Source organism: Oncorhynchus kisutch, linkage group LG5 (genome assembly GCF_002021735.2).
Source record: "Oncorhynchus kisutch isolate 150728-3 linkage group LG5, Okis_V2, whole genome shotgun sequence".
Classification (NCBI taxonomy): Eukaryota; Metazoa; Chordata; class Actinopteri; order Salmoniformes; family Salmonidae; genus Oncorhynchus; species Oncorhynchus kisutch.
In genome coordinates, this window is record NC_034178.2 from 3,684,403 (window position 1) to 3,707,898 (window position 23,496).

At 43.9% G+C, this 23,496-nt stretch overlaps 2 protein-coding genes across 2 annotated transcripts; one reads left to right on the forward strand and one right to left on the reverse strand.

The window, feature by feature from the left end:
* The first annotated feature begins 998 nt into the window (after positions 1 to 998).
* On the forward strand, positions 999 to 14,396 carry LOC116352745 (sodium/myo-inositol cotransporter). Its single transcript, XM_031824110.1, has 2 exons — positions 999 to 1,598; positions 11,088 to 14,396. The coding sequence occupies exon 2, from the start codon at positions 11,429 to 11,431 to the stop codon at positions 13,550 to 13,552; it is 2,124 nt and encodes a 707-aa protein (XP_031679970.1). The 5' UTR covers positions 999 to 1,598; positions 11,088 to 11,428; the 3' UTR covers positions 13,553 to 14,396.
* LOC109890357 (integral membrane protein GPR180) lies at positions 14,394 to 23,491 on the reverse strand. The gene is made up of 9 exons (XM_031824111.1): positions 23,243 to 23,491; positions 22,566 to 22,715; positions 22,084 to 22,284; positions 21,448 to 21,628; positions 21,233 to 21,282; positions 20,964 to 21,121; positions 19,677 to 19,868; positions 18,310 to 18,387; positions 14,394 to 18,188 (listed from the first exon to the last, which is right to left on the reverse strand). The coding sequence occupies exons 1-9, from the start codon at positions 23,379 to 23,381 to the stop codon at positions 18,036 to 18,038; spliced, it is 1,302 nt and encodes a 433-aa protein (XP_031679971.1). The 5' UTR covers positions 23,382 to 23,491; the 3' UTR covers positions 14,394 to 18,035.
* Positions 23,492 to 23,496: the final 5 nt, after the last annotated feature.

Consider the following 23,496-nt stretch of genomic DNA (forward strand, 5'->3'; position numbering starts at 1 on the left):
GAGTAAAAGTAAAGATACCATAATTAATAGAAAATGACTCAAGTGAAAGTGAACATCACCCAGTATCTGGTTATAAGTATCTGGCAGGTAGGGGTAGCCTAGTGGTTAAGAGTGTTAGACCAGTAACTGAAAGGTTACTGGTTTGAATCCCTGAGATGAGTAAGTGTAAAATCTGCTGGTAAACCCTTGAGCAAGGCACTTAACTGTTATTGCTCTGAATACGAGCTTCTGCTATAACGTAAAATAAACGTAGCCTACTTAAGTACAGTGGTGGAAAAAGTAGTCGATTGTCAAACTTCAGTAAAAGCTATACTTCAAAGTATGTTTTAATTAAGTAGCCTTCTTTATACCACGAGCAGTGATTTAAGGGGTGGAAAAATGCAATATTCATGGTGTCTTTGCAAAAAATGACTGCCATATCCCTGGTCCACATCAGGGTAATGGGCAGCCTAATAAGATATTTACTAATTACATGCCTGTCACTCAGGGAGTGAGTGCTTCTGGGGGTTTCATAGGTGACAGTCCACGACATGTGGACAGTATCCAGTCAGTCTGTTATTCAGACAATCCTGAGCCAACTAGGTGAAAAATCTGTTGATGTGCCCTTGAGCATGGCACTTAACCCTAATTGCTCCTATAAATCGTTCTGAATAAGAGCGTCGGCTAAATGACAAACGTAATTAAAAGGCTGTTTGGTTTAGTGATTAAGCCCTTTGAGGGAATGAGGGTGTTCCACAGGAACTATTAACTAATAGAGCAACAACATGGGCTGGTTTGTCATCGCTGGCTGCAGGTAGGGCTATTATGAAAAATCAAGTAGGATGTAATGTGCAGGGCTAACTGAAGAATGATGTAGCCTACCCCTGAAAGCGTTTTAATTTCATGCATCTTTGGAACTATCGATTGCCAAAGGTGTTGCACCCCTGGAGTGTGCACATGACCTCCAGAGCACAAACACTTCCAAGTCATATAGACGTATAAGGAAGTGCTTGCAGAACTTTATCAAATCAACGTTAAGTCAAGTAGACGGTTTAGAATATGTTATAGCGGGTGCAGCGAAATGCTTATGTTAGTTCCTAACCTTGCAGTAAATTATCTAACGAGTACACACGTAAAAGGAATCAAGAAATGTCGGAATGAGTTGCTGGCTAGCGCGCACATTCATTACATAATGCAACATTTTTAGTTTCAAAACCATCAGTAGAGTTGAAAATGCAATGGAAACCTATTTAAACTTGTTTGGTTTTTTTTATTCCGGAAATGGGACTTTAACTGCGAAAGTTACTTGCGTGCACGTCAAGCACAGACTTTACATAAGCTAGTAATTGGATGGGAACATTGATGGGGAAATGCCAATTGGTTGGAAAGTGACTAATAAATCCGTCGCCAATTATGCGAAAACTTGAGGCTAGAGCGTGCATCTACGCCATAGGCAAGGTGGGGGGCGTGTTCATAGAAATGGCACTATGCTTTCAAACCAAATTTGGAATGCAACCTGTGAAAAAAATTACACGTAATCTACCTGCCTAGGAAGGAGCGTGATTGATGCCGCGAGTCCGGCGTTGGAGAGATTAGTCAGAGAAGGGCTGCTGGAAATGGTAAGTACAAGCAATGTCATAATTATTATGGAGTCAGACTGTAGAACAATCCTAAACAGTGGTGCGTTTGTCACGTGGAAAGTGACAGGTTCTAGGTTTTAGTTGAGCAGGCAGCGTGAAGTTAGAAGCAGACAAGTGACTAACAATTGTTTTGTAAGGCATGCTTTTCTATCAGTTTAGACACATTCTCAGTACTGGCGCATTCTCAATTTGGTTTCACAATTCAGTTGTGTTAATTTCGATGTCGTTACCGTTACTTTGAAATCAAACGCAAACAAAAAAGGGGCACAGCAAGCCCATCAGTCAGGTGTCCATCTAGATTTAGTCAGTGTAGCAAACCTCGCAACACAGTCTCCATTTGTACTCTCACCAAACATATCAGCCTGTCGAAATACGCTTTCAGCGAACAATGATTAACCATGCCTCGGGATAGCGTCACTTCCTGTGGGCAGCTGCCTGGAAAAAAAAAAAGTTTTAAATACTATCATTTAGCTCATGACCAAGCAATTAACCAATAGAAAATGCTACTCAGGTTAAACATGCCAATAAGTCACAGGTGACATTCTCACTCACTTAAAATGAGCTTTTCCTTGCACTTGATAGTGAAACTCTGCAAAAGTACATGTTCAATAATAGGTTTTACACACTGGTTAGAAAAGGCAAATATTTCACACACAAATTGCACTCAAAGATAAACTCCCTGAAACTCTAACTATACAACAAAGTCCCCATGGAAAAATTGACTCCAATACCTGCTAGCAACTCTACCACATGGTGTCCTGAGGCAGCCAGGGCACCCATAGTGGTGTTGACCTGTCCTATTGCTGGCACATTGCCCTCAGATCACCAGACCACACACCTCCAACCAGTTCCTTAGAGCAATTTAGCCTTCACCCACAAGGCACCTTGACATGCCCCAGGCCAGTTAGTGTCTCTCGGACCAGAAGGGGAGAGACTGGCTTCCTCACCTGCGCTCAGAACCACCCATGGGAGAGACTGCAAAACCTATGAGGGCACAAAGAAACACCAGACCATGAAACTAAAATGGTCCCTGCTCCACAACTGCGCATTCGGTGGCTCAGACTCAGCTGATGCTACACCAAATGTCACAAGGTGGAAAGTGACACATTCACCTGAAAAATGAGTTGAAACCTGTTAGTTCACCTTAAACCTGTTAGTCTAGTGACCACTTCTGGATTGTGCGCTAGTGCACCTCACTTTACGCACGGAATTTCCACCGTTCTAATGGAGTGTTCCAGTGTCTAGGGACCTTGGTGCGCTTCAACCATACATTAGGTTACTCTCCAGTTTTTAGAGAAACATTATGAATACTGTATCATAATGTTGGAGTCACCAGATAAAGCAAGAGAGAAAGATGAGCCTTATTGACACGTGTGCAAAGTTTGGATAAGAAATTATTGTTCAAACATTTCGTTAACTTATTAATCTTTACTGTCTGTCACTTATGGTTATCCTGCAAGTAAATATGGTAAGGCAAGGTTTTCAATCAGTTTAAGCAAATTCTCAGTTCTGACACATTCTCAATTTGGTTTCACTATAGAACCCCACAGTGGAGGTGTCATAATACCCATAAAACCTAGTGGTCAAACAGGAAAATGGTTCCAATTGTTTTTCCACCATTCATTTTTCTCATTAGGACATTTTTAGGAACACTTAAAATAAGGGCTGTGTTTCGTTGGAAAAATGAATGGTGGAAAAACGATTGGAACCATTTCCTTGTTTGACCGCTAGGTTTTATGGGTAAGTCAAGTCAGGTCAAATTTGTGCTGTAATTAACTAAGGGCGTGTTCCTCTGTCCAGGCGTTGCTGACGCATACCAGATCTTACAACGCCTGGACAGATATTTTATGTATCAACTAACCACATCACATGTTATAGCAATCTGTCAGTCGATCACGTGGCACGCAACCATTGGTTGGTGGATGCAATGCCTGAGTAGGGGAACACAACCATGTGGTTAACTGATACTTAAAAAATATATTCAAGCATTATAAGATCTGGCATGCGTCAGCAACGCCTGGGCAGAGGAACGTGTCCTTAATTACAGCACAAACTCTGTTTGCCATGTGCTTTCTCCAATTGTATCAGCCTGCCATAATAAGCTTTCAGCAAACAGTGATCCAACATGCCTCTGTACTGGATCACTTCCTGTGGGCGGCTGCACATAGGGCTTGTTAAACATAGCAGGTGACTGCCTACTGACTGATCAATAAAAAGAATTACTCATAAATAACTACTTCATATTATTTGTAGATCAGTCAGTCCCAATTTATCCACGATACAGTGGCTTGTAAAAATATTCACCTCCTATTTTGTTGCCTTACAACCTGGAATTAAAATTGATAATTTTTTAGGGTTTGTATCATTTGATTTACACAACATGCATACCACTTTGAAGATGCAAAATATTTTGTGGTGAAACAAACAAGAAATAAGACAAAGAAACTGAGAACTTGAGCGTGCATAACTATTCTTCGAGGCAAAACTGCTCCATCTCCATCAAGTTGGATGGGTTCCGCTGGTGTTCAGCAATCTAAGTCATACCACATATTCTCATTTGGATTGAGGTCTGGGCTTTGACTAGGCCATTCCAAGACATTTAAATGTTTCCCCTTAAACCACTTGAGTGTTGCGTGAGCAGTATGCTTATGGTCATTGTCCTGCTGGAAGGTGATCCTCCGTCCCAGTCTCAAATTTCTGGAAGACAAACAGATTTCCACTCAAGAATTTCTTTGTATTCAGCGCCATCCATCATTCCTCCAATTCTGACCAGTTTCCCAGTCCCTGCCAATGAAAAACATCCCTACAGCATGATGCTGCCACCACCATGCTTCACTGTGGGGATGTTGTTCTCGGGTGTTGAGTTTGCACAAGACAAAGTGTTTTCCCTGATGGCCAAAAAGTGAAATTTTAGTCTCATCTGACCAGAGTACCTTCTTCCATATGTTTGCGGAGTTTCTCACAGGCCTTTTGGCAAACACCAAACATGTTTGGTTATTTTTCTGAAAGCAATGGCTTTTTTCTGGACACTCTTCCATAAAGCCCAGTTCTGTGGAGTGTACGGCTTAAAGTGGTCCTTTGGACATGTACTCCAATCTCCGCTGTGGAGCTTTGTAGCTCCTTCAGGGTTATCTTTGGTCTCTTTTTTGCCTCTGATTGATGTCCTCCTTGCCTGGTCTGTGAATTTGTGGGCTGCCCTCTCTTGGCAGGTTTGTTGTGGTGCCATATTTCAAAGAATTAATAATGGATTTAATGGTGCTACGTGGGATGTTCAAAGTTTTGAATATTTTTTGATAACCCAACCCTGATCTGTACGTCTCCACATCTCTGTCCCTGATCTGTTTGGAGAGCACCTTGGTCTTCATGGTGCCACTTGCTTTTAGTGGTGTTGCACACTCTGGGGCCTTTCAGAACAGGTGTATATATACAGTGGGGCAAAAAAGTATTTAGTCAGCCACCAATTGTGCAAGTTCTCCGACTTAAAAAGAGGAGAGAGGCCTGTAATTTTCATCATGGGTACACTTTAACTATGACAGACAAAATGAGAAAAAAAATCACATTGTGGGATTTTTAATGAATTTATTTGCAATTTATGGTGGAAAATAAGTATTTGGTCAATAACAAAAGTTTCTCAATACTTTGTTATATACCCTTTGTTGGCAATGACAGAGGTCAAACGTTTTCTGTAAGTCTTCACAAGGTTTTCACACACTGTTGCTGGTATTTTGGGGCTGTTGCTGGGCAACACAGACTTTCAACTCCCTCCAAAGATTTTCTATGGGGTTGAGATCTGGAGACTGGCTAGGCCACTCCAGGACCTTGAAATGCTTCTTACGAAGCCACTCCTTCGTTGCCCGGTGTTTGGGATCATTGTCATGCTGAAAGACCCAGCCATGTTTCATCTTCAATGCCCTTGCTGATGGAAGGAGGTTTTCACTCAAAATCTCACGATACATGGCCCCATTCATTCTTTCCTTTACACGGATCAGTCGTCCTGGTCCCTTTGCAGAAAAACCCCCAAAGCATGATGTTTCCACGCCCATGCTTCACAGTAGGTATGGTGTTCTTTGGATGCAACTCAGCATTCTTTGTCCTCCAAACACGACGAGTTGAGTTTTTACCAAAAAGTTATATTTTGGTTTCATCTGACCATATGACATTCTCCCAATCTTCTTCTGGATCATCCAAATTCTCTCTAGCAAACTTCAGACGGGCTTGGACATGTACTGGCTTAAGCAGGGGGACACGTCTGGCACTGCAGGATTTGAGTCCCTGGCGGCGTAGTGTGTTACTGATGGTAGGCTTTGTTACTTTGGTCCCAGCTCTCAGCAGGTCATTCACTAGGTCCTCCCGTGTGGTTCTGGGATTTTTGCTCACCGTTCTTGTGATCATTTTGACCCCACGGGGTGAGATCTTGCGTGGAGCCCCAGATCGAGGGAGATTATCAGTGGTCTTGTATTTCCTAATAACTGCTCCCACAGTTGATTTCTTCAAACCAAGCTGCTTACCTATTGCAGATTCAGTTTTCCCGGCCTGGTGCAGGTCTACAATTTTGTTTCTGGTGTCCTTTGACAGCTCTTTGGTCTTGGCCATAGTGGAGTTTGGAGTGTGACTGTTTGAGGTTGTGGACAGGTGTCTTTTATACTGATAACAAGTTCAAACAGGTGCCATTAATACAGGTAACGAGTGGAGGACAAGAGGAGCCTCTTAAAGAAGAAGTTACAGGTCTGTGAGAGCCAGAAATCTTGCTTGTTTGTAGGTGACCAAATACTTATTTTCCACCATAATTTGCAAATCAATTCATAAAAAATCCTACAATATGATTTTCTGGATTTTTTTTCCCTAATTTTGTCTGTCATATTTGAAGTGTACCTATGATGAAAATTACAGGCCTCATCTTTTTAAGTGGGAGAACTTGCACAATTGGTGGCTGACTAAATACCTTTTTGCCCCACTGTATACTGAGATCAAGTGACACTTAGGTTGCACACAGGTGGACTTTATTTAACTATGTGACTTCTGAAGGTAATTGGTTGCACCAGATCTTATGTCGGGGCTTCATAGCAAAGGGGGTGAATACATATGGGTGAATACATATGGGTGAATACATATGGGTGAATACATATGGGTGAATACATATGGGTGAATACATATGGGGTGAATACATATGGGGTGAATACATATGGGGTGAATACATATGGGGTGAATACATATGGGGTGAATACATATGGGGTGAATACATATGGGTGAATACATATGGGTGAATACATATGGGTGAATACATATGGGGTGAATACATATGGGGTGAATACATATGGGGTGAATACATATGGGGTGAATACATATGGGGTGAATACATATGGGGTGAATACATATGGGTGAATACATATGGGTGAATACATATGGGTGAATACATATGGGTGAATACATATGCACATACCACTTTCCGTTTTGATTTTTTTATTTTTTATTCTTTGAAACATGTTATTTTTTTCACTTCACCAATTTGGACTATTTTGTGTTTGTCCATTACATTAAATCCAAATAAAAATCAATTTAAATTACAGGTTGTAATGCAACAAAATAGGAAAAACGCCAAGGGGGATGAATACTTTTGCAAGGCACTGTACATTAAGGTTTTGATCTTCTCGAACACAGCCAAAGGTGGCGTTCATCTGCTCAGACGTTGCATGCATCAACCAATCACGTCATCCACTGTCCAACTGACAGATCGCCATAACATATGTGGTTAGCTGATACGTAAAATACTTATCTGGCAGGCGTCAACTACGTCTGGGCAGAGGAACGCGTCCATAAACAAGGGGGTTTAATTATACACTGAGAGAAAATATATATAAACGCAGCATGCACCAATTTCAATGATTGTACGGAGTTACAGTTCATATAAGGAAATCGGTCAATTTAAATAAATAAATTGGGCCCTAATCTATGGATTTCACATGACTGTGAATACAGATATACATCTGTTGGTCACAGATGCCTTACACAGTAGGGACGTGGATCAGAAAACCAGTCAGTATCTGGCATGACCACTATTTGCCTCATGCACCGTGACACATCTCCTTCGCATAGAGTTGATCAGGCTGTTGATTATGGCCAGTGGAATGTTGTCCCTCTCCTCTTCAATGGCTGTTCGAAGTTGCAGGATATTGGTGGGAACTGGAACACGCATCCCAAACATGCTCAATGGGTGACATGTCTGGTGAGTATGCAGGTCATGGAAGAACAGGGACATTTTCAGCTTCCAGGAATTGTATACAGATCCTTGCGACATGGCCGCGCAATATAATGCTGAAACATGGCGGCTGATGAATGGCACGACAATGGCCCTCAGGATCTCGTGGATTCAAATTGCCATCGAAAACATGCAATTGTGTTCGTTGTCCGTAGCTTATGCCTGCCCATACCATAACCCCACTCTGTTCACAACGTTGACATCAGCAAACCACTCGCCCATCACGACTCCATACACGCTATCTGCCCGGTACAGTTGAAACTGGGATTCATCCATGAAGAGCACACTTTTCCAGCAGCGATCAACGGTGAGCATTTGCCCACTGAAGTCCAGTACAACGCTGAACTGCGGTCAGGTCAAGACCCTGGTGAGGACGACGAGCACGTAGATGAGCTTCCCTGAGACAATTTCTGACAGTGTTTGCAGAACCTACAGTTTCATCAGCTGTCTGGGTGGCTGGTCTCAGACAATCCCGCAGGTGAAGAAGCCGGATGTGGAGGTCCTGGCTGGCGTGGTTACACGTGGTCTGTGGTTGTGCGGCCGGTTGGAAATACTACCAAATTCTCTAATACAATGTTGGAGGCGGCTTATGGTAGAAAAATATACATTCAATTATCTGGCAACAGCTCTGGTGGACATTCCTACAGTCAGTATGCCAATTGAATGCTCCCTCAAGTTGTGTGACAAAACTGCACATTTTATAGTGGTCTTTTATTGTCCCCCGGCACAAGGTGCACCTGTGTAATGATCATGCTGTTTAATCAGATTCTTGATATGCCACACCTGTCAGATGGATGGATTATTTTGGCAAAGGAGAAATGCTCTCTAACATGGATGTAAACAAATTTGTGCACATTTGAGAGAAATAAGCTTTTGTGCGTATGGAACATTTCTGGGTTCTTTTATTTCAGCTCATGAAACATGTGACCAACACTTTACATGTTACGTTTATATTTTTGTTCAGTGTATGTAATTTATATCACGGGACCAGGCAATTAACCAATAGAAATGCTACTTAGGTTAAACATGCCAATAAGTCACACCTGTGTCATTCTCACCTATTTAATGAGTGCTTCCTCACACTTGATAGTGAAAAACACTGCAAAAGCACACGTGCAATAATAGATTTCACACACTGGTTAGGAAAAGCTAATATTTCACATAAATTTGCACTCAAAAAGATAAACTCCCAGAAACTCTAACTATACATCAAAGTCCTCTTGAAAATAAAAGCCTCCGATACCTGCTAGCATCTCTCCCACATGGTGTCCTGAGGCAGCCAATGAGTTCCAGTGTCTAGGGTACTTGGGGCGCTTCTAATCAAAAGTGTTGGGGAAGCTTCTCAGACAATATAGTTTACCAAGCTAACAATTACTTCATACTCAAAGAAGTTAAGCTATACTAAAGAGACCCTTAAGAAAAATATAGTTTTCTTAACTAAAGTTGCTTTGAAAAAGTAGTTCACTACATCCAAACTACTTTGAAAAATGCTCATATGTATATCTGAAACGTCGTAGACTACAAATTGCAAGAACATATCATTCTGGAGTCCGATGTTTGCAGAATGTGTCATTTAGCCTATTGTTAGGTTCTAAATGAACCTAGTAAAACTCACGGATGCTTAATAAAGCTCAAACCAAGTTTATTCACCCACTGGGTCATACAGCTGCATAAGACAAAGACATGGTTCCACCAGTGGTAGTATATAAACCCCAATTTGGGTGACGTCCTCCTCTCTAAACATGAATTTCCTGCCTAGCAATAAATATGTAAGTGATGTGGGCCATAAACTGTTCCTTCTCCCGTAATCTGACCTGACCTCGGCCCCCTTCCTCACTAAACCACATCTCTCCATCCTTATCAGTGCCTGCCATGTGTGATTGCCCTTCCTTTACTCAATACATTCCAAGCTTAATTGCCTCCACCATATACATTCCTCCTACAGATAACCATTAACTTCCTGTGTAGACCCTAGACTATAGCACTCAATATTCCAATAGGATACCTGATACTTAACACTATTCCAAGTTTGAGTCAGAACCCAGAATCCATCACTATTAAACACATAAACTATGTTTCAAGGTAGAATTAGGCAGGTCTGATTCAGAAAAAGGAAATTCTTGCCTACTTCACTCATTAAAAAGTAGTGTAGTTTCACTAGTTAGCTGCACCGTTACATGGCACAAAAGTAATTAACTATTGAAAACCCTACCGACATTTGAATTAAGTTCAACAACTACATTTTGCAGGCGGGTAGTGGTAAACTACATTTACTATGTAGTAATTTAAATTACTATATAGTAAATGTAGTTAAATTACTGGTAGAACTACGTGTAGTTCACTACTCCTCAACACTGCTAATCAATCATATATTCTGTCTATCTATAATTCTGGAATCACCAGATAAAGCCAGAGAGAAAGATAGAACCTTAATGACACTTTTGTAATGTTTGGATCAGAATTAGTGATCGTTCAAAAATGTCCTTAACTTATTAATCTTTACTGTCTGTCAAGTCTTTCATTTAGGGTTATCCTCCAATTTAATGTGGTGTGGTAGCCCTGCGAGGCTTTGACTGGACACATTTAGAATGAATGTCAGTAACAGACACATCCCTATGTCCATAGCACTGTAAGGCTTTGACTGTCCCACAAACACACCAGAGCTATTGGTTGTGGAAGGAGCACACATTTGGGCGTACAATAACTCAGACACATCCATCCCTTTGTGACATGTATCTCTTAAAAATAACCCAGATGAACAAACGACACCCTATGGAACTATTTGACATAAATCTGAGTCAAACCTGACGACCACAAATATGTACACCCATCTGACACAAGAAGATCCAGCTACTGCATGTTAAAATTGGATGACTGTTTACACAGCTATTAAATGTGAGGGTGGGACAGGTAGGGGTAAGTATGCATGCACCCATTGAACTGTGCAAAACTCATACAAGACTCGTACGACTATACTGTTAGCTATGTGTTATAGATCAGTGGTTCCCAAATGCCTTTTTCACCGTCACCCTTTTATAGCTTTTGAGGTTTTTTAGTGGCCAACCAAGTCAGCGACACCAATGTTCCTTGCCAGGACCCAGCCACGACTTAATTAAGACTTTTGCCACAACTCACAACCAGTTTATCTTTACCTGCTATTTCTTTGGTTTTTCCAACCCTGATCTGTTGTGTGTTTTTGTGCTCTGTTGTAGGAGTGTCGATACAGATGAGCTGCTACCTCAAACCTACAGTATTCCCCGTCAACCCTTAGGGTGCCTTGCTGTGGGAATACCTCACCAAGACCTGAACTGGACCAGACTCGCCTGCAGCATCCAAGCATTGTGTCTGAGAATCTCTCATAATCAACTGAAAGACTGGAACTTAAATTGAAAGGGTACTGATCACTAAAGCAACCATATCACCATATCACTAGCAACCATATCACCATATCACTAGCAACCATATCACCATATCACTAGCAACCATATCACCATATCACTAGCAACCATATCACGTAACTCCTCAATAACTGTCTTTAGAAGTATTATCCAAGATGACTTCCACCACCATGGAGGCAGCGGACATCGTTGTTGTGGTGCTGTACTTTATCCTGGTCCTTGCCATTGGCTTCTTCGCCATGATGAAAGCCAATCGGAGCACTGTGAGCGGTTACTTCCTGGCCGGCCGATCAATGAACTGGGCTATGATTGGTGCCTCTCTGTTCGTCAGCAACATTGGCAGCGAGCATTTCATTGGCCTTGCAGGGTCCGGGGCGGCTAGCGGGTTTGGAGTCGCCGCATGGGAGTTCAATGCCCTCCTGCTCCTCCAGCTCCTGGGCTGGGTTTTCATCCCTGTTTACATCCACTCTGGGGTCTACACAATGCCTGAGTACCTGGCCAAGCGCTTCGGTGGCCGACGGCTCAAGGTCTACTTCGCTGCTCTCTCTCTGCTGCTCTACATCTTCACCAAGCTCTCTGTGGACCTGTACTCCGGAGCGCTCTTCATCCAGGAGTCATTGGGCTGGAACCTCTATCTGTCCATCATCCTCCTCATCACCGTGACCGCGCTGCTGACCGTCACAGGGGGCCTGGTTGCAGTCATCTACACCGACACCCTCCAGGCATTCCTGATGATTGGCGGCGCGCTATGCCTAACCGCCATTAGCCTGGTAAAAGTGGGTGGCCTGGAAGGGGTGCGGACCAAGTACATGGAAGCCAGACCGAACATCACAGCGATATTAGCATCCTCCAACTTCACCTACATCCCCTCCTGCCACGTGGAGCCCAAGCCCGACTCCCTGCGCATCCTAAGGGGCCCGCTGGACAAGGACCTCCCCTGGCCGGGCTTCCTCCTTGGCCAGACCCCGGCCTCCATCTGGTACTGGTGTGCCGACCAGGTCATCGTCCAGCGGGTGCTAGCCGCACGGAGCATCTCCCACGCTAAAGGCTCCACACTGATGGCCGGCTTCCTCAAGATCCTACCCATGTTCATCATCGTCATTCCCGGGATGATCTCCCGCATCCTGTTTGCAGATGAGCTGGCGTGTATCAGCCCAGAACACTGCATGGAGGTGTGTGGATCCAGGGCCGGGTGCTCTAACATCGCCTACCCCCGCCTGGTGATGTCCGTCATGCCGGTGGGTCTGCGTGGCCTGATGATGGCGGTGATGATCGCAGCGCTCATGAGCGACCTGGACTCCATCTTCAACTCCGCCAGCACCATCTTCACCTTGGACATTTACAAAATGGCACGGGAGCGGGCGTCGTCGAGGGAGCTGATGGTGGTGGGACGTGTGTTTGTGGTGTTCATGGTGGTTATCAGCATCGCCTGGGTTCCTGTCATCATCGAGATGCAGGGAGGCCAGATGTTCTACTACATCCAGGAAGTGTCTGACTACCTGACCCCGCCCATCGCTGCCCTATTCCTGCTGGGCGTCCTATGGCGGCGCTGCAACGAGACTGGTGCGTTCTGGGGTGGCATAGTGGGGTTCGGGTTGGGCGCCACGAGACTGGTGCTTGCGTTCATCTACAGAGAGCCCCACTGCGATGAACCGGACGAGCGGCCATCTTTTGTCAAGGATGTCCATTTCATGTACGTGGCAGCCGGGCTGTTCTGGATCTCAGGCCTGGTGACTGTGGTGGTTAGCCTCTGCACCCCACCACCGAGCATAGAGCAGGTCCGCACCACTACCTTCTGGGGGCTATGCCAAAGAAACACAACCTTAAACATAGAGAGAGACGAGGAGATGAGCAAGCTGAACCCCCAAACTAAGACCCATGTCAATGGGAACGGCTGCATGGACAAGGAGACGACCAAAGACCTCCATAATGGTGTCAATGGGGTGGAGGCTTTATCCTATATGGAGGCTCCATCTAATCTCCAAAATGGCGGCCACCCGACCTTTTCAAGCACCGGAATGGCAGTAGACCAAGAAAAGCCTTGGGTGGTCTGCTGTGGAGGAGTAGGAGGGGAGAAGGGGAGGTGTGTGAGGGTTCTAGAGTGGTTCTGTGGGTTTAAGGAGGAACCGGCTAAGACCCGGCCCAGATCAGCCGAGGGGGAAGAGAGGCTTTTGCAGGAGATGCTCCAGGAGACCCCCAGAACCAGACTCATCCTCAACATGGGCCTGGTGCTGGTTTGCTCTGTGGGGGTGTTCCTCTTCATCTACTTCTCTCTGTAGGAGGGGATCTCAACCTGTGACATACACAAAGTTTATATGTATTATCTAAATGTATCTAATGTGACATCTAAAGAAGTGTTTCTTAAATTGTGTTTCCTACACCACCCCAAAAGTTCAATCCCAGTGAATCAGGTGTGCTTGAGCTGGGCTAGAACAAAAATGTCCAACCTTGGTGGTACTCCAACATGGACTCAGGGGTAGACGTAACATAGGAAACGTAAATCTAGTATGTAATGTTACATTTCGTATGGTACAGTGCCTTAAAGTATTCACACCGCTTGACTTTTTCAAAATGTTGTTACAAAGTGGGATTAAAATAGATGTAATTGTCATTTTTTTTGTCAAAGATTTACACTACATACTCATGTCAAAGTGGAAAAAAATTCACAAGTTAAATGGAAGATGAAACACTAATATATTTTCATTAGATAAGTATTCAACCCCCTGAGTCAATACACCTTAGAATTACCTTTGGAAGCAATTACAGCTTTCTGGGTAAGTCTCGAAGATCTTTGCAAACCTGGATTGTATAATATTTGCCCATTCTTTAAAAAATTATTCAAGCTCTGTCAAATTGGTTGTTGACCATTGCTAAACAGCCATTTTAAAGTCGATTTTAAGTCAAAACTGTAACTAGGGCACTCAAACATTCAATATCGTCTTGGTAGGTAACTCCAGTGTATATTTGGCCTTGCGTTTTAGGCTATTGTCCTGCTGAAAGGTGGATTTGTCTCTGTGTCTGTTGGAAAGCAGACAACCAGGTTTTCCTTTAGGACTATGCCTGTGCTTAGCTCTATTCCCTTTCTTTTAATCCCAAATAAAACTCCCAAGTCCTTGCCGATGACAAACACATTCATTCATTTATTTAGCAGACAATTTTATCATACCATAGTGCTATCAGACTTCTGATACCAACGCAGGGTGAAGGAGGGGCCACAAAATGTGAACCGCTAGCAAAAATGGTATAGAAAAGTATTTTGTAGTTCAGCCCAGTGTAAGTCAAATGACAAAATACATTGGATTGTAGTTCAGCCCAGTGTAAGTCAAATGACAAAATACATTGGATTGTAGTTCAGCCCAGTGTAAGTCAAATGACAAAATACATTGGATTGTAGTTCAGCCCAGTGTAAGTCAAATGACAAAACACTCTGAATTCAAATAAGTATTTCAAATACATGAACAGAAACTGTCCATCTAGGCCTGTGGTTTCAGGCTGCCAGCTACGCTACTCTCTACCTGACCTAGATATAGAATACATAGAAACACCCTTATCTAAAGGAACACTATTAAAAAAGTCCCCCCTGTAATGGAATAGTACTGCCTGAATTGGTACTACTTTCTGTGGTAGAGTCAAAAAAGGTGCAAATGAATGTTACAGTATTAGCCCAAGCATGTTCCTGTTGTCAGACTATTTGCATAATACAAGAAAGGGAGTTAGTTAGTGGTGGTATTGCAGGAAAATAAGTCCTGTGTGTATTCATCCCCCTCAGCCCACAGTGTCCTGGTGTGCCTGAGGTCAGAAATAGCCCAGTGGGTAACCAGTGTCCTGAAAAGACCCAAGATGGACACCATGGTCTGGTCTGTAGGGAGCCACTGATGTGTGTAACCAGGTGCTCCTGTGCTGGTTTAAACAGCAGTGTGGGAGTGAGCACTACTTTGCTGCTGGCCTAGTCCTCATTGTCACTAATAGCCCACCATTCTCAAATAGTTTAATTCATATAAGGTTCAGTGCCATATAGGCTGCGTTTACACAGGCAGCCCAATTCTGACCCCCCCCCCCCACACACACACACACACACACTAACTGATCTTTTGACCAATCACATCAGATCTTTTCCAGATTGGTCAAAAGACAGATTAGTGAAAAAATTACAGAATTGGGCTGCCTGTGTAAACACAGCAATCATAGTTCATGGTATGTTCTTGATCTTTTGCGATATGAAGGTAAAATGAGTGAAAGAAGAGCATCCAGAAAACAAGGATTATAACCAGCTAACTAACAGTGACTCTGAAACCACCAAAGAAGAAAACAGGCAGGTAGTGGAGAAACTTCAGTAACATGACCCCTTTTGACTGTTTAGAAGTCTGGGGTTAGTTTAACCACATTCCACAGCATGTTTCCACAACTTTCACTGTTTAGAAGTCTGGGGTTAGTTTAACCACATTCCACAGCATGTTTCCACAACTTTGACTGTGTAGGCTACTTATATTGGCCTATTTAGTGTCACATGCTGGAATCCATAGCAGCCGGACCGAAACCAATGACCAACCAAAGATGATTATCTATCTGCAAGCAACTACCCAAATAAAGTGAGACTGACTTGGCTTAGCTCTGATGTTAGTGTTTGATATTAGCCTCTCAGATCCGTTTGAGGAAGTGGAGAGCCGGGAAACTGTTTGTGTACTCAAGGTGGAGCGTCGTGGTGGCATTTCTTAGCAACCGTGACATTTCGTGGTTTGTCCTTCCATGTTTGAATTATCCAGAATTATCATGCGTTTAGTTGTTGAATGAGAATGCAGGCAGTTTGAGCAAAGACACCGGTCACTTCTATGGTTTGAGTGTGCATTGGTTGAGAGTAGTCTACAGCAATGTCTTTGCTAAAAAAATTGACCGTTTCGTTGTTGCCCTTGACAAACACACCTCATTCAACTCAGAGGGCTTGATGATTAGTTGACAAGTTGAATCAGGTGTGCTAGTCCAGGGTTACAATACAAATGTTCACCGTTGGGGATACTGGAGGACCAGGGTTGAGAAACGCTGGTCAACATAAGCTACTGTAACAGATCAAGAGAACTGCTGCCCCCTGCAGACATTTTCTTGTATTGCATTAGCATCTGATAAAGACTTATTTTACAAAAGTATACAGTAATGAATTTAAACAGTGTTATAAACATGCTTAATAGGAACATTACACAGTCACTGCTCTGTTGACCATTTCCACCCCAATATCTCTGCATAACTTAACTATCAGACTGGACATGTATGTCAATGTGAAACCCATCTTTTCATAGACAAACACAGGTACCTTCTCTACTAGCAAAGTGATTGTCTTCTCAGGCACTTACGACGATTGAGAAAGAAAATAAAGCTACATTTAAACATTGCACATGTCTAGCTCCAATGTCAGACAAAACAATACCAAGCGTTCATATTCAAGTATAATTCAATAAGTACACAAATAATAATAGTAATACGATTCTCACACATGCAACTAGCTGCAGTGTTGGAGTGCTGGGGATGACACACAGATTCCATGAGTTCCATGTGATTTCTGTAATAGCTTCAGCACACCCTGAACCTGAACCTCGCAGAAAGAACCATCAATTGACGACAATAGAATGAAACGGCAGTAAAAAAGTGTGAAGCAACTCTGTAAAAAAAAAAAAAAGACCCAACTTTCTATTTCTGACAGAGTTAAGATCAGACTAAATTATTGGTTTGAGATTTACCACACTGAACATGGATCCATATCTCTATGGATCAACGGTATTTCAGTCCGAGCCTGGATATCTTTATCGGCAATGAATTTGACAATCGGTAACCTTTCATTGTAATCTATTATAAACCTATTAAACATTTTGGGAGTCTTATACTGCGTCAGAAAATGAAAGAGAGACATCAAATCCAGCCCAAGTTTGACATTCAAAATAAAACAGTAAACCACAACTTCACACATACATACTACAATTGTAAATAACATAGAGGTAACTGCCAAAATAAAGAAAACACCAACATAAAGTGTCTTAATAGGGCGTTGTGCAACAAGGCAGAACAGCTTCAATAAACCTTGGCATAGATTCTGGAACTCTATTGAAGGGATGCGACATCATTCTTCCACGAGAAATTCCATCATTTGATGTTTTGTTGATGGTGGTGGAAAACACCATCCCCGGTTGAGATCTGGTGACTGAGACGGCCATATGGTTTACATAGTTTTCATGCTCATCAAACCATTCAGTGACCACCCTTGCCCTGTTAAATGGGGGCATTGTCATCCTGTAGGGCCACAGCCATGGCAAACATAATTTTTATACATGACCCTAAGCATGATGGGATGTGAATTGCTTAACCCAGGAACCACACCTGTGTGGAAGCACCTGCTTTTAATATACTTTGGATCCCTCTTTTACTCAAGGGTTTCCATTATTTTGGCAGTTACCTGTGTCCACATCTGTTGTATACTAACAAATGAGTCTCATTTACATACATACTTTATGTGCGCTTAAACCCAGGTCTCACTCTCATCCTGTTTGGGAGGCTATTAAATAGCAGGCCATCATTCCTCTTCTCTTCTATATTTGTGGGTGAACTTCCTACTTCTCTTCATCCCACCCTCCTCTTTCCTCACCCGTCTGGGGGGGAACCTTCGCCGTGAGTGAGCAGAGAGAAGTGGAAGTATTGTCCCTTTAACTGCAGGTGTCACGGTGTATCCCTTCGCCCTCGGCGTGTGTCACAGTGAAAGTGTTCCCCCTGCACGCGGGGTCAGTAGCGTCCCCGGCCCCCTCTGGACATGGTGAGGGGTAGTGAGACAGAGGAGAGAGAAGATACTTCCCAGTATAAGCTACGGGACAGGAAAAGCTGGTAGAGGATCACCACTGAGATAGCCTGGCATAGAATCACACCGATTGTCACAACCTAGAAACACAGACACACAAACATCAACACCAAAAACCTTCCGAATGAGTCATATATATATATAGTCAGTACAATATATATATATATATATTGTACTATCTATAGAGTGTCATCCTCTCACCTTTTCTCTTTGATGCTCGTTGAAAACCACAGAGAGTAAGACCAGCACAGGGTGGCACAGGAACCAGATAAAACAACCCTGAGAAACAAACTAGTGAGACTGGAATAACCAATATTATAATGCAATGTAGATGGCACTATAAATACATGGGAAAGGGTTACCAGCTATTCTGTGTTGTATTTCTACTAGAGGTCGACCGATTATGATTTTTCAACGCCGATGCCGATTATTGGAGGGCTATAGAAGCCGATACCGATTAATCGGCAGACTTTTAAAATGTGTTTATTTGTAATAATGACAATTACAACAATACTGAATTAACACTTATTTTAACTTAATATAATACATCAATAAAATCAATTTAGCCTCAAATAAATAATGAAACATGTTCAATTTGGTTTAAATAATGCAAAAACAAAGTGTTGGAGAAGAAAGTAAAAGTGCAATATGTTGCATGTAAAATATGTGCCATGTAATAAAGGTAACGTTTCAGTTCCTTGCTCAGAACATGAGAACATATGAAAGCTGGTCGTTCCTTTTAACATGAGTCTTCAATATTCCCAGGTAAGAAGTTTTAGGTTGTAGGAATTATAGGACTATTTCCTCTCTATACCATTTGTATTTCATTAACCTTTGACTATTGGATGTTCTTATAGGCACTTTAGTATTGCCAGTGTAACAGTATAGCTTCCGTCCCTCTCCTCGCTCCTCCCTGGACTCGAACCAGCAACACAACGACAATTAGCTCGCGCTAACTAGCTAGCCATTTCACTTCGGTTACACGAGGCTCATCTCGGGAGTTGATAGGCTTGAAGTCATAAACAGCGCAATGCTTGACGCACAATATGACGCATATACTTGTATGCTCAGTCAGATTAAATGCAATGCAGGACACGCAAGATAATATCTAGTAATATCATCAACCATGTGTAGTTAACTAGTGATTATGATTGATTGTTTTTTATAAGATAAGTTTAATGCTAGCTAGCAACTTACCTTGGCTTACTGCATTCGCGTAACTCTCCTTGTGGAGTGCAACGAGAGAGAGGCAGGTCGTTATTGCGTTGGACTAGTTAACTGTAAGGTTGCAAGATTGGCTCCCCCGAGCTGACAAGGTGAAAATCTGTCCTTCTGCCCCTGAACAAGGCAGTTAACCCACTGTTCCTAGGCCGTCATTGAAAATAAGAATGTGTTCTTAACTGACTTGCCTAGTTAAATAAAGATTAAAGGTGTTTAAAAATATCTTCTTTTTTTTTTTTTTATCAGCGCCCCAAAATACCGATTTCCGATTGTTATGAAAACTTGAAATCGGCCCTAATTAATCGGCCATTCTGATTAATTGGCCGACCTCTAATTTCTACGTCTACCTTGGCGAAGCTGAGGTAGAAGTCTCTCTTGAGGGAGCTCCTCTCTGTGCTGATGATGGTGTAGAGCACGGAGGCCAGCAGCAAGGCCAGGATGATACGTAGAGATATGAGTAACAGACCCGCTATGCTGCGCTGGGCGTGGTAGCTGTGGTGCTCCGTCTCCTCATACTGCTCCCACAGCAGTAGCACCCCCTAGTGGTCCGGCAGTGACATACAGGGAGTCAGTGGAAAGGTATTTAGGTCATTGGTATTGAATGCGTTTTTATTGACTGATCCCAAAGGGGAAATTGAGAGTTAATAGGGGGTTACAGTATTGGTCAGGATAGGGGGTTACAGTATTGGTCAGGATAGGGGGTTTACAGTATTGGTCAGGATAGGGGTTTACAGTATTGGTCAGGATAGGGGGTTTACAGTATTGGTCAGGATAGGGGGTTTACAGTATTGGTCAGGATAGGGGGTTTACAGTATTGGTCAGGATAGGGGGTTTACAGTATTGGTCAGGATAGGGGGTTTACAGTATTGGTCAGGATAGGGGGTTTACAGTATTGGTCAGGATAGGGGGTTTACAGTATTGGTCAGGATAGGGGGTTTACAGTATTGGTCAGGATAGGGGGTTTACAGTATTGGTCAGGATAGGGGGTTTACAGTATTGGTCAGGATAGGGGGTTACAGTATTGGTCAGGATAGGGGGTTTACAGTATTGGTCAGGATAGGGGGTTACAGTATTGGTCAGGATAGGGGGTTTACAGTATTGGTCAGGATAGGGGGTTTACAGTATTGGTCAGGATAGGGGGTTTACAGTATTGGTCAGGATAGGGGGTTTACAGTATTGGTCAGGATAGGGGGTTTACAGTATTGGTCAGGATAGGGGGTTACAGTATTGGTCAGGATAGGGGGTTACAGTATTGGTCAGGATAGGGGGTTACAGTATTGGTCAGGATAGGGGGGTTACAGTATTGGTCAGGATAGGGGTTACAGTATTGGTCAGGATAGGGGGTTAACAGTATTGGTCAGGATAGGGGGTTTACAGTATTGGTCAGGATAGGGGGTTTACAGTATTGGTCAGGATAGGGGGTTACAGTATTGGTCAGGATAGGGGTTACAGTATTGGTCAGGATAGGGGGTTTACAGTATTGGTCAGGATAGGGGGTGGTGTGAGCAAAGTAGAGGTTAGTGCGAGTAGTAGGCACTACTGTATCCATTGAGATGGAAGTTAGTGTGAGGGTCAGGGCTTAGTATTTTGGGGTAAGGGATTAAAGGTCATGGATAGGCTGATGAGGCTCTGACCTGTGTGACGACCCCTCCCATAGCGAGGGCTTTGGAGGCGGGGGAAGAGTCCCACTGGAGAGGTCTGCTCTGGGGCTTCCTGTTCTTGCTCAGGGTCCAGCCCACACACAGACTCAGCAGCATGTACAGCATGGACACCTGGGATACCATGTCACAGACTGCAACATGGGAGAACAACAACAGGCAACAGTCAGCACAGTCACAAAGGAAGAACCAAAGACAATACGAAGAAAGAAGCAAGAGCGACAGAGTGAGAATACAACACTCACACTCAGCCAAGCTGCCCATGATAGGAATGCCCACTCCATCCCTGGCATACCTGTGGAACGAGAGACAGGTGTGTGTTTTTACACAACAAGACTGATATTCACTTATCCAAATATCCTGAAATACAGGATAATCCTGTAATACAGTAACTGATGTAAACCTGAACAGGGCTGCTGAAAGGTGACTGTAATAATGACTGGGACTGAGTCTCACTCACCTGGCCAGGTGGATGTAGTTGAAGAGGGCAGAGATCCCCTGTAGGGCCAAGGCTGTGGAGAGCACCTTCAGCACCGTTTGCATGGGCCCACCCTTTCTCAGGGCCATCCACAGAGGCTGAATGTAGATACAGGATGCCACAAAGTAGGCCAGGATCAGCAGACAGTAGAAACTATGCAGGCCTGGTAGGAGGGTGGGTCAGGTGGGTAGGGAGGAGGGTGTGTCAGGGATAGGAAGGAGGGTGTGTCAGGGGTAGGAAGGAGGGTGGGTCAGGGATAGGAAGGAGGGTGTGTCGGGGGTAGGAAGGAGGGTGGGTCGGGGGGCAGGGAGGAGGGTGGGTCGGGGGGCAGGGAGGAGGGTGGGTCGGGGGGCAGGAAGGAGGGTAGGTTAGGGGGGCAGGGGTAGGAAGGAAGGAAGGAAGGGGGGGGGGCGGGGGGACAGGGGTAGGAAGGAGGGAGGGAGAGGGGGGCAGGGGTAAGAAGCATTCAGTCAAGCATTCAGTGCTGTCCTGTCTGGAGCCCTAGTCATATCTTAAATTTAGAAGTATAAAATTGTGTGTTATGACTAGCAGACGCTTTCATCCAAAGCGATTTACAGTGCACCAAATGCATATATTAAAATATGTGCATGTACTGACCTGCCTCCTCAGCGCTGAAGTGTTCCAGGGGGTTGCCTGCCGAGTCAGGGTTGAACAGCAGGATGGTGAAGGTCAGGTCCCCGTGGGCAGGGATGATGCCCCCCTCCCCACAGGTGTAGCGGTCTGCATACAGCGCCATCCAGGCCGTGGGGGAGTGAAGGTGGGGGATGCTCTGGTTGTGCTCCTCCTCACTCAGACGGACTGAGCAGAGAGAGGGAAACAACGTTAGGAGGGAGACAAGGCCTAGGCTTTCGCTCAGAGGGCTAATGTGGCCTTAAGTCATGCAGGCAACCAAGGTTTGATAACCAGTCGGTTACATATGCAGATGCAACATACTGCAAGTACATTCAGAATATGTCCTGTGAATGATGGTATTTATGCCACTTTCCCAAATGCCTCTTGTTTATGAATGCATGTTTACTACGAGCCAGCAGGACATGAATGCAAACAACAATACACGTGACAGTCAGAGACACACTCACTGGAGAGCTGTGCCTTGGAGAGGCGGTCGTGGCAGCTGAGGTTGTCGATGTCAAAGCCGTCCTCCGTCTCCGGGAAGAGCAGCAGTCTGGACTCCTTCTCCATGGCCAGGGTAGCATTCTCCAGCCTGCACACCACCAAACCCCTACCCACTGGGGAAGAGACACAGAGGGAGGGAGAGACAAGAGAGGGTGTGAGAGAAGAAGAGATAGTGGAAGTAGAGGGGAGGAGAGAGAGAAAGAGGGAAGAGATCTGACAGGACACTAAATCCACCTTTCAGAGGATTTGGTTTCATTCGAACCTACAGAATATGCAGACCGTCTGTGATGAAGGAAGGCGCTCTATTGATTCAATCACATTTGGCAACATGTTGTACCTGAGAACAGAATGACATTGCCGATGCTCATGGGTCTAATGTAATACTGAACCAACCTATTATTAAGACACTGCATAGGCCTATGTGATTTGATCTTTGAACCCAATAACACCATGAACGAGATTAGCACTTTCCAGACTAAGAACACATGTTCTGTTGCTTCCGTATGTACATTAGCATTGCAATTATAGCCTATATAAAACATCAAATAATAAAACGCATCACGTCATCTTGGTGCATGTGTATCCATCCACACAAGCCTCCCTCCAGAATTTGTCGCTAGCTTCAGACTGCTACACCTACCGTTGTACATGAATTTTGTGATGTACTGTCCATTCTGCTCTCTGGCTGCATCGCTCTTGAAAACTCCCGACACCGTTTTTCCAAATGTAGCTGGAATGCATAGTAAGAAGGCTGTAAATGTCAACATTAACGGATACATTGTCTCCTAAAAGCGACGTATCAAATTAGATATAAAGAAGGTGATTTATTGTACGACAACAATGAATGATCTCGTCAAAAAGGGTGAGTTCCATCTGCACTGAAGCGTTTGATTG

Coding starts and splice junctions, on each gene's coding strand:
- LOC109890357 (XM_031824111.1), bottom strand. CDS start 23,381: ATGTATCCGTTAATGTTGACATTTACAGCCTTCTTACTATGCATTCCA. Junction 21,629..22,083: donor CTTCAGCGCTGAGGAGGCAG/GTCAGTACATGC, acceptor CCCTCCTACCAG/GCCTGCATAGTTTCTACTGT. Junction 21,122..21,232: donor CATGGGCAGCTTGGCTGAGT/GTGAGTGTTGTA, acceptor CCCATGTTGCAG/TCTGTGACATGGTATCCCAG.
- LOC116352745 (XM_031824110.1), top strand. CDS start 11,429: ATGACTTCCACCACCATGGAGGCAGCGGACATCGTTGTTGTGGTGCTG.